This window comes from Pelobates fuscus, chromosome 6 (assembly GCF_036172605.1).
Source record: "Pelobates fuscus isolate aPelFus1 chromosome 6, aPelFus1.pri, whole genome shotgun sequence".
Classification (NCBI taxonomy): domain Eukaryota; kingdom Metazoa; phylum Chordata; class Amphibia; order Anura; family Pelobatidae; genus Pelobates; species Pelobates fuscus.
Genome location: NC_086322.1, coordinates 266,051,372 through 266,063,301, shown reverse-complemented (window position 1 = coordinate 266,063,301; position 11,930 = coordinate 266,051,372). Strand labels below are relative to the sequence as shown.

Sequence of the window (11,930 nt, the reverse complement as noted above, 5' to 3'; positions counted from 1 at the left end):
TTTTCTTTGTTGCCGTTCAAAGGTTTGCAGGAAATAGGTGTGTTAAATATATATCGCTGTACAGCTGTCTCTCTCTCATACAACGTAATGCTAAGAAAAAGACCAACTTCAGGTGTGACATGGCTATAGCATTCTGATAAGGTATGGGAATCTGATAGAACACCGGCTAAAGTAGCCATACCGTGACTATAGAGACATGAAAGAATTTGATATCAGCTTGTGAACAGAAGATCGACTGGCAAAATAAAAACAGAAATTGGAGGATCCCTCTCAGGTGATGCCAAAAAAAGAAACCAAATAAAATCACAAAGTCCAGAAATAGAGAGAAAAAACAAAAACACATTTTATCCTTATATATAAAAACATGTCAGTGACAGACCAGCAGCAACAATATGAAAGAGACAAAGGTTGATGGGCCAGCATTTTCTAGTTTTCTCAGCCAAAATTCCACGTAGGTGGAGGAGACCAATTAATTGCAGATACAGCTGATGAGGGGTGTAAATTTAAACAATAAAATTTGTGTTGTGTATTTATCTTGGTCCCATTTAAATTATTAGATTTTTATCACGTACACATGGCTGATCCTGAGGATGCCTGTGGCACTCAGCATATGGAGTGAGAAAGATGTGCTTGTGGGATTGCGTGTGTTGTGTGTAAAGAGGTCAGTTTCAGCCGTGTTGTGTTTGTGGTGTAAATTGTGTGGCAAGCGGCTGTAGAGAGCGAGAGTGTGTGTGTGTATAGGGGCATAGTGTTTATAAGGGATGTAGCAAGTGTGTGCATAGGGGCTGTGGTGTATGTGTATACAGGTGATGTAGTGTGTGTGAGGGGTGCAATGTGTGTGAGCAAAGCAAAGTGTGTGTTTTAGGGGTGCAGTGTGTGTGAGGGGTGCAGTGTGTGTGAGGGGTGCAATGTCTGTGTTAGGGGTGCAGTGCGTGTGTGGACTGCAGTGTGTATGAGGACTGCAGTGTGTGTTTGAGGGGTGCAGTGTGTGTGTGTGTGTGTGAGGGGTGCAGTGTGTCAGAGATGCTGTGTGTGAGGGGTGCAGTGTGTGTCTGTGAGGGGTGCAATGTGTGTGTGTGTGTGTGTATGTTGGAAGGTATTGTGTGGGGGGGCAGATGTAAGCAAAGTATTTTTCTTAATTAAAAAAATATAAACGTTCTATCCCCCCTCCCATCTTACCTTTGCTTAGGGATCGGATGCATTGTTCAAGCCCTGGTGGTCTGGTGGTAAAACCCTTGTTGTCCAGTGGTGAGTGAATTCTAACCTGCAGCTGTTGGGGCTAGAGTTCACCCTTGCGAGATCCGGACTGTTGAAGCGTTGCCATGGTAACTGCGGCAACACTCCTATCTCCCAAGAGGAACCTACAGCACCCAGCGGAACTACTGGCTGGATTTCCTGAATCCTCCTCTCCCTTCTTCTGACGGATTTCTTTGATCTCCCCACAGGCCCATCATGGCACACATTAGGGCCTTGTACAGTGCCAGCCCTATGTGAGCAGGCAGGAGAGATTGTGTAATCTTCCCTGCCGGCCTCGACCCAACGCCATCGCAGCGCACTGGGCATTTGCCTGATGGGCAATCCGGACCTGCTCTGATGGTCATCTCTAATCTAAAATTATATATACATCATAAGTGCCAGGTCTGTGTCCACCTGGAACAAGCCTGTGTTTGGTAGCAACAGCTATATGCACAACCTGAATAGCAAGGCTTGGTAATTTGCATATTCAGGTAGATTTGCCTATTGCTAATTCTGCAGACAGGAGAGATATTTTGTGTTAAATATTGTCTTCCCCACCCTTTTATAAATATGTTATAATAACTCCCTGTGTTTTCTGATATGATTTGGTTAATTGTATTTTGTTGAGTTTGTCGCAGCAAGGTTGATGTAACAAACATATGGGCTAGTCCCAAGTAACATAAAGTATTTTATGTTAGTACCTTTTAGAACATATGTTATGTGTGGATTTTTAGGAATCCCAGTGACACAGTCTTCGGACCTTTTGGCTGGCTGTATGATACCTCCAGCCCTGGGATAAATTAAAGGACCACTCTAGTGCCAGGAAAGCATACTCGTTTTCCTGGCACTAGAGTGCCCTGAGGGTGCCCCCACCGTCAGGGACCCCCTCCCGCCCGGCTCTGGAAAGGGGAAAAGGGTTAAAACTTACCTTTTTCCAGCGCTGGGCGGGGAGCTCTCCTCCTCCTCTCTGCCTCCGTTCCTCCCCGTCGGCTGAATGCGCACGCGCGGCAAGAGCTGCGCGCGCATTCAGCCGGTCACATAGGAAAGCATTCATAATGCTTTCCTATGGACGCTTGCGTGCTCTCACTGTGATTTTCACAGTGAGAATCACGCAAGCGCCTCTAGCGGCTGTCAGTGAGACAGCCACTAGAGGAAATAGGGGAAGGCTTAACTAATTGATAAACATAGCAGTTTCTCTGAAACTGCTATGTTTATAAAAAAATTAGTTAACCCTAGCTGGACCTGGCACCCAGACCACTTCATTAAGCTGAAGTGGTCTGAGTGCCTAGAGTGGTCCTTTAAGAGCGCAAGGCCTGAGAGGCACAAGTTACTTTGTAAAGGCAATAACAATCACTGTAAGCAGAGCTGTAGAAGAATACCTGCCTGGAAGAAGGGCTGCAGTGGAATAGGCAGAGGGGATGATACCTGCCTGGAAGAAGGGTGGCAGCGGAATAGGCAGAGGGGACGATACCTGCCTGAAAGGAGAGCTGCAGCCTGGTCAGGTAAAAAAGCTCCAGAAGGACCCCAGTCAAACTTCGGCTTCTTTGTAGTCCACTGGGTAGCCATCTGTGAGTTCAGGTACTAACCATCTTCTATTCCCTTTCCTAGTAGACTATTGCACCCACCTTCCCTTCCATTGCCCACTTCTGCCATTGGTTTCTCTACTGCCATCACTGGTGCGTATCCTTATTTTGTCGTACGTGGCTATTCTCTAAATTTAAAATTGTCAAAAATTTAGCTGAACTAAAAACATTCTCCAGGTCAGCTACAATTCTCACTTTAGTGAATAACCCCAAATTTATTTGTAACAATCTATAGTGTCGTTGATGAGGTCCCTAGTATTCTATGCCTTCACTATATTACTTGTGCCCCTGATTTAGGCTGGGTGCTACAATTTTCATCTGATTTCAAAACCTAATCATCAACCTAATCACGTCATGCTTGTGACTTTTGAAAGCACTTTTTAAAAGCCTCTCTAAGTACCATAGCCACTGTAGCTCATTATACTGATAATCGTACTTGCAATGCTGCACAGAGTTTTCGGACATCAATGCTCAGCCATTTTGAGAAGTTAGAAAAAAAATTCAGTACTTTCACGATGCTTAAAATCCGGTAAAATCCTTTGTTGCGATACAGCTAATGAATCCATCTTATCACTGCTATATAAATTTGGATGCTTATGTAGAACTTTAATTCCATGTTAACCAAGTTGTATCAGAGTGGCCAGGATTTAGGGATTGGGAGAACCGTCTTTAGTGTCAAACTGTGCAAAGTATGGTTGAAATTAAGTGGCCAAAAGACTTGAGTTGTAGTAGTTATAGATTTTATCTCTATCTTTGTACATCTCTCCTGTTCTGATGATCTGCTTGAGTTGGAAAACCGTACATGGGACACACTAAATCCTTATATAATACGTCTCAGATGAAAAGCATATCGTTTTCTTCTGCTCTCTTAGATCTTTTGAAATAAAGGAATCCAAAAATGTTTCAATTAATTTTAATGTAATTTTAAATGAACATTTTTAATTTACTCATTTATTTAACAGTTCCATTATGATGCTATATAATTTATGAAAAAAATAACATTGGTAAATTTACAAGCGGAGATAAACGCCCATTACAATCTAAAGCAGAATTGTACTTTGAGACAACGTTTATGGGGAAAAAAACTATTTTGAAGTAATAGAAAAATGTGCAAATATAATAAGTACTGCTTAACAATGAGTATACAATACACATTGAGTATGGTGAAGATAGAATCTAGAAGCAATGCTTTTCAATCACAATGCGTTGAATAAGGAAAAAATAGAAGATAATGAGTATACCTGTAAGTAAGTAAAATATTGAGACAAGAATAGAGACGAAGAGGTTGATAAGAAGCAAGAAGTCATCAGGATCCCTTTTGTCAAGTGGACCTGCAGAGAAGGGAAGGTGGTGTTAAAGGGAATTGCTCCAGCATCAATTTAAATTTGTATGGAAGAGTTGAATTTGGAGGTAGTAAAAAGCCTAGTTGGTGACCTCACTGCTCGGAATCGGGGAATATTGGGAGACTTATACCGTCAGATATGTTGAGCTGTGAGGGACAAGTGATGGACTGGCTTAGGAAGGTACGGGACAGGCTTCAGTGAAGAGGAGTGCTTTTAGAAGCTTGAGGAGGGAGCCTGTTCCGGTGGTAGGGAGCTAACAGGAAAAATCAAAGAATTGTAAGGGAGCGCATGGGTGTGAGGATCAGGTAAGAGAGGTGGAGTTAAGGGAGTAGAGTGAAAGGTTGAGGAGATAAGTGAAGAGAGGTAGGTAGGAGCAAGGTCATGAATGGATCTGTATACAAAAGTATCTATATGGCGGAGGAAGAGAACTACTATAGATAGATAGATTACAACTGTAGTGTTAGGAATAAATGTTTGTATTACTATCGCTATTGTGTTCCTTTAAGCATTATGATGTTCCGAGTTACATTTTAAAACAATGTCTACAAAACACAAATAGCATGAAATGTATGACATGGTCCTTATTGATTTTTTGAACCAAATTGTTTTTAATGTGTACCAAACATGGTTTAGTTTAAATTAATGGTTCAACGGAAAAGAACACTCCAAGCACCATAATCACTACAGCACAGTGTAGTTGTTATGGTGCCAAGAGTAGCCTGGCACATCCCCTATTGTAGACAGTCAACCTGTTTTAGAATGCTCTGCAGTGGACATAGTGTTTGGAGTGGTCTTTTAAAATGTACTCAGTTTTACAGCTGGTTATTCCCACACTTTTGATTTCTATACAGAAACAGAATTAACATCTTGTACAAAAATTTTAGCTTCAAAGTGATGTTACCTTTTTTTCATTACAAAAGACCTTATGTTTTCATTGCTAACCAGATATACTACAAACAAAATAGCTAGTAGTAATATGAATATCAAGCTCACAAAATTCTTTATTGAATGTCATTACTTAAAATATATGGATGCATTTTATCATGTAAAACATATATTTTTGGGTTCTATTAACAAAACAGTGAATTTTAATGACTTGAGAAATGACTATGGTCAAGATAGCATTAAGGGAGAAAAATCACCTATTGATCTGGAGAACTTTTCCAAATGTTTTGGATAGATTGCTCCAATGTCAACAAGATTCACAGTTTTTTTAAAAATATCCCTCTGTGTCACCTGAATTTGACCAAAATTGTCAGAATGCAGAGTATATTGCACGCAGATTCTCACAAATGCACACTTGGGAGGATGTGTCTTTTGAAATTAACATATTCCAGTTGTCTTTTGAGGAGCATGGCGTTAGTTCATATCACAGTAAATGGAATCAGAATAATTATATGTTTTGTTGTTGTTTTTTGTCTATAGTTCACAACTGGTGTCTTAAGGACACAATGTTAATGAGCACCAGTCTTCATCTTGCATAGCTATTCCTGGGCAAAAGAAAGCAAACATTTTCTCCTTTACTTGAAAATCATTGAACTGAAAGATCAGAAGAGTTGTGTCTGTGTCATAAAAGGCCACATGACCAGCAAAAAAATCCAGACACACTCCAATCCTAGTGGGTTGGTTCTTCAGTACTAGACGAAGAGGGGGATCCCCGATACCATAAAATGTATTGTGTGTTTGCTTCCGTATGACCCAGTACCCATTTTGTGGGCTCAGTTCATGTACTCCCTTACGTTCCACTGACTCTTTTACAATGCCGATGACCCAATTGCTTCTGTTACCCACATGGACCTCCCAGTAGTGACGGCCAGACTGGAATCCTGGAACCCCCAGTACATAAAGCCCTGGCTCAAAACAGAGTTTACTTCCCTTCAATTTCTTAGTAGAATTGCTGTACTTTACTTGTCTGAGGTCTGGAGACAAGATGAGATTAGGATGTGCACTCTCTGGGTCAAAATGAAGAGGTTCAGGAATTGGTTTTACAATATGTCTCATTCCGTTCCAATCTCGGAGATGAAGTGGAGACATAAATCCATTAAACTGTGTCTCAAGTCCATCCATTGCCTTCAACTGAGTAGTTAACATTTCCTTTTTCTTCCTGGTTTTGATCAGAAAACGTCTCATTGATGAATTACTTTCCATTTTCTCCAATTGGTCAGTGATGTTAGTTGATATTTCAGTCAAATCCAGGATGGCTGTTTCTAAAACTGTCTTTGCCTTTTCTTCCTTTATTTCATTTTCGGTTAAACGCATATTCCCCTCTTTTCTAAGTAATTCTTGTAGATCCTGAAATAAATCATAAGTTCTCTCCTTGTCTCGGGCTGAATTCACCTCTAGTTTCATAATTTTATCCTCAAATTCATCAATCATTTCCCATGATTCGTCTTTTATACGTAAAAGCTGGAGTTTGACATCACTCAGTAGGACAACCTTCGGTTCAAGAGTTGATGTATCTTTATCTTCCATCTTTTAAGGTCTTGATGAACTGGTTAGGTCTTGATATATAGAATTCTATTTGAAGAAAGAAAACGCAGGTTTAAGTACAATGATCTAGAATGCTCTGCAAAGATCTAGAACCAACTGTCTGAGATAATCATTCCCTTTTAAAATGTACATGGGTGAAAAGATTTAAAGGGACACTCCACTGCCCAAATACAAAATTTATAAAAATCACAGTTTAGAAGATATATCCCAAATGAAAGGTTGCATGCATTTAATTATGTATTTTTTCATTAGGAATATATCTAAAATCAGCTTGCAAACCCTGCAGTTCTCTTGTCTGCTGCCTTTGCAACCTTTCCCCTTCTAACCCCGCCCAGACTTTCTGTGCCTGTCCAATCACAGACTTCCCAATGCAGCTCAATGAGAAGTCTTTGCAAGGCAGGTGCTCTGGGCAATTCCTGCCTCTTGAGGTCAGCTGCATTGAGCTAATGAAACCAGGAAGTAACTTTACCTGTTTTCTGATTGAAAGCCAAGGGGTTTAACCAGGTTAAGTTATAAAAGTGTCAATTTATACTGAAATCTGCACTTTTTGCAAAAAAAAAAAAAAAAAAAAAGGACACACGCTCCACACATAAATGTTTTCAGCAAGCTAAAGTAGTTTAGGGATCTGGAGTGACCCTTTAATATCACATAGCCAGAAATAAACTATAGATAGATTCCTACCCATATGGCTTCATGTACACGTTGGCATGTGCAGGAGGTAATCTATAGTCTCAAATGTCCAATTGTGGTGGGTAACATCGTTAGATATATTTATCTACAAAATATCTTGCTCTTGAAAAAGCCCATGGTGATATCTTTATATTATATTACAGCATGAAAAGGACAAAATGGACTTGTGTGAACTTACCTGCTTACAGATAGGTAGACTGTAAAATGTTGGCGCTCTATAAATTATAATATAAGAGCATAGCAATTTTACCTGTTAATATTTAGATAACACATAGCTTCTAAGAATACCAGGTAGGGGAGCCATGAGCTCACTGAGCAAAATTTATAAAAAAAAAAAAAAAAAGAAAAATTAAATTTTAAAAATGGTAGGCTTGTAATTATATTTTTGTAATTTCTTGTAATATTGTAATATTCTTGTAATTTGGAATTTTTTTTTAATTAATACACGATATAAAACAGTTTGGAATATGGGAAAGATAGCAGTTCAATATCTGCCATTTTAAGAAAAATAACAATTTAGTAATTATAACCCCAAAGACAATAGGCATATAATGTATGTTTTGTCTGTTTGTTTTGGGGGCACATAAAATCTTGTCTTGGAATAGCTGCAGATCTAGTGTCTGCAGTTACTGCAACCCCCTCCCACCCTCCCCATTACTGACATACTGTGGCTCTCCAATTGGAGAATTTGAAGATAAGTTGTATCATAACCGGGGAGGTGTAACAAAGTTTATTTATAAAAGTGCCAATTTCTATTAACATAAAAAAAGAAGAAGAAAATACGTACACACTCTTTAATTTAGGTGTTTTGAGTGTTCTGTTAAATACAGTCAAGGACTAAACTTAAATTTACTTAAATTTAATACTGTAATTAAAATATTTGAATTGTATCTGAGAAATTGCTAGCAGAACATGATGCAGCTATGAATAATATTTACTAAACCGATATGCACAGAGCTATTTAAGGTGGATTAACATAGGGGCTGATGGAGCTGCAGCCCCAGGTCCATTTCTCTTGCAAAACATAACACAGCATCACTGTGTGATGTTGCCTGAAATGCGTAAGGCACATTTAGTAAATAACAGTTCTCCTTTAAAGGGACACAATATTGTCAGGAATACTGTAGGTTTAAAAGCACCGTTTAGGGTTTAGGTGCCCACTCCTCCCTCCCCGTCCACTAGAGGTGTATCTAGCCAGCAATGTAAACACTGCATTTTCTCTGAAAAGGCTTTGTTTACATTTAAAGGCCTGCAGGGACATTAAGTTGTAGTTGTTCGGGTGACTATAGTGTCTCTTTAAATGAAATCAGAATATAGTTTTAGATAGGTAGTTGTATACAGTATGTTGAAACTGTTCAAAAAGACATTAGACATATGGTGAGACAAATTAAGATTGCCATTTATATATGATATGTTGTTTTCCCATGACAGAAATAACTCTGTCTGGTACACAGGCTGCAGCCACTTGTGTCTGGAATGCTAGTTATAGCCTGGATCTGATCCGATCTTCCACTCAGACATTAATATAGATGAATGCCTCTTTTCTTACATTAAATCACCGTCGCCTTGAATGTCCATTTCAATATATTTCGAACAGTATACCAGATCTCTTTTGTCTTAAAGTGAACTCGTCATAACAGTCACCAAAACAACTTTAGCTTAATGAATCAGTTTGGGTGTAAAGATCATGCCCCTGCAGTCTTACAGCTCAATTATCTGCCATTTAGGAGTTAAATAACTTTTGTTTCTGTTAATGCAGCCCTAGCCACACTGCCCCTGACTGTGACTGACACATCCTGTAAAAAAAAAAGTGGTTTCATTTTCAATCAGTTGTAACTTACTTTAACAGTTTTTATCTCTTGTTCTTTAAATGTAACTTTAATTACACACAGTAGGCTCCCGCAGGGTCTAGCAAGGTTTTAACACAGCAGGAGATAAGAATTCTAAATTAAACAGAATTTACAATAAAGGAAGTGTAAATATTAGATGATCCCTTACAGGAAGTGTTTAGGAAGGCAGTGTAAGTCCCATGTTCAGAGGTGTGACTAGGGCTGCATAAAAAAGTGATTTAACTCCCAAATGGCAGAGGCTTGATCAGTGAGACTGCAGAGGCAGTTTTATACACCAAAACTGCTTCATTAAGCTGAAGTTGTTTCGGTGACTATAGTGTCCCTTTAAAGATAAACAGACACTTCTCTGGACTTCACACCATTTGAATGAAACATCACCTCTAAAGTTGTTTCATTTCTTCTCTTCTCTGTATGGTTTCTGGATGCTGACTGCCAGGTGCAAAGAACACAGCTTATAACAATGATTGACACTGATTGACAGGGAGCCGAGATACGCCCAGCTTCAAAATAAAGAGGTGTGGATTTTTACATTTAACTTCTCTCTCTTATATTTGTTAAATATAGGGATACATGAACATAGTATTAAAAATTCAAAACACAGTAAATATAGCATGTATCAATAAAATTCTTACTTACCTGCTGCCCCTCGCTCAGATGCTATCATCGAAAAGTGTATTTGGGAGTTAACTTATTATGCAGAACTTTTGTGGCACGCCCACAAATTCCACAAGTGACATTTATTGCGAAGGAATGAGTCAGAGATAAGTCGTTATCAGTGTGTTTGCTTTGTGTTATGACAGTGCAAAGTATAGGTAGAAACTCGGTAAACCATAAATCTGGGGTATAGAATTACTTTAAAGGACACTCCAAGCACCATAAGCACTACAGTCGACTGTAGTGGTTTTGATGTCAGGAGTACCCTGGCATCGTCACACAGTAAGTACTCAAACCACTTAAAAATAATGATGCTGTCAGTCAAACAGCTGGCTCCGCACAGCAGGGCTTAGATCATTGGAGCTAACGGAAGCTCCTAACTGGAGCTTAAGGATCTAGGGGAGTCGGCAACAGACCCCCAAGTTTTCAAAGCCTTCCTAAGTCTTTCCTGTGGGAACTCCTGGCATCATAATTACTACAGTAGCCTGTAGTGGTTATAGTGATCAAAGTGCCCCTTGAAAGTACAGAAGTTATTTAGCCCTAGTCTCAATAGCGAAGTGCCGCTTGAAAGTACAGAAGTTTTTTAGCCCTAGTCTCAATAGCGACCCATATATTTACCGTATGTCCATATTTTTCCACCTACAATCAAAAAACAATAAACGCAAAAAGTTTGGGATAATAAAATAACAAGAACAATAAAAAGGGCTAATTCTGCTTTAGTAATATTGAGTAAAATAAAAACTAAAACCACTTTTGTCTTAACATACTGTTACTGTTGCCTGCACGTTTGTAAGGCAGGGGTAATACCCCAAGACTGAATGCTTGTTTAAACATTTCCCCTTTATCCTTTCCAATCGCCTTGTTCACTTTTGTCAGTGCACCCCTTCCTTGTACCACCAGGCAGTGGAAGATGATAATGCTATTTAAATCATAATGATAAAAAAATAAATAAAAAAATATAAAAGTTACACGTAACAATATAAAGATTGAAATGGAAAGCCGATACAGTTATTTAATATTTCATCACAAACTGTCCTCCTCTTCCTATCTCTCCTATCTAGCAAGCAACTGAAGTAAACAGGCAAAACAATGACAAAAACACGCAAAAATCTATCACATTCCTGTAACATATACCTCGGCTTTATAAAGTTCTAAATGGAATACCATACCTGAGATTATTGCACAGCCAGCCCAGGACAAGAATAAGCAACACTTATTTGACTGCAGACACGAATGACTACATAGCTTCAGTTTCTTCAATGTTTATATGGTTTCAATTCCTCGTTAGTTTCGTTTCTTTGTTGTGTTTCTGTCTAATGACCTCTGCAGGCAGGAGCTGCTTGAAAAAAAAATAATAGATCTGTCATAAAAAATGTATGCAGTAATATTGAGGATTGCTTGTGTTTGACCAGGGTGGTGCATTTTATTATTTTGTTTTCGCACAAACTGAACAGGTTTCGACCAAACACATTCGCATTCTTCCAATCAAGGATCACAGCATTGAAAAATAATATCGCAATAAAAGAAAAAGGATATGTATCTTAGCAATACACGTGCCTGTTGATTCAAAGTTACAAATAAAAACTAAAAAGTCAGCCTATTTATCTAAGATAAAATATATAAGATTAATAACTTATTTAAAATAAATAACTTAATTATTCTACATTTAAATACATTACTCCACGCACCATAGGCACTACATTCGCTGTAGTGGTTATGATGCGAAAAGTACCCTGGCTCCATTTCCAAGTAAACGGGGCCAGGGTACTGTTTTGCAAAGGTTTGCCCTCTTAACTGGGACAGCGCCAGGCACCGATGGTCCTCTATGGCTAATCACATCCTATTGGTCATTCATTGGCTGAGAGCATCAGCTGACAGCTCTCAGCCAATGATTGGCATTATGTGCACAGAAATATGTACAGAATTGACATAGGCACCATGACCACTTCAAAACACTCAAAGGAGTAACCCTTTAATGATGCAAGGATTACTCTAAGCAGCACAACAACTGAAGTAGTTTTAGTTTATAGGTCGTACCCCTGCAGTTTCACTGCTCAGTTCTCATTTAGGAGTTAAAGGATCAC

General features: G+C 39.0%; 1 protein-coding gene across 1 annotated transcript; it reads right to left on the bottom strand.

Annotated features, from left to right (window-relative positions):
• Positions 1-5,407: 5,407 nt before the first annotated feature.
• LOC134565798 (nuclear factor 7, brain-like) lies at positions 5,408-11,177 on the bottom strand. The gene is made up of 2 exons (XM_063425451.1): positions 11,016-11,177; positions 5,408-6,679 (listed from the first exon to the last, which is right to left on the bottom strand). Exon 2 carries the CDS (start codon positions 6,632-6,634, stop codon positions 5,603-5,605), a length of 1,032 nt encoding a protein of 343 aa, XP_063281521.1. The 5' UTR covers positions 6,635-6,679; positions 11,016-11,177; the 3' UTR covers positions 5,408-5,602.
• Between the last annotated feature and the right edge of the window lie 753 nt (positions 11,178-11,930).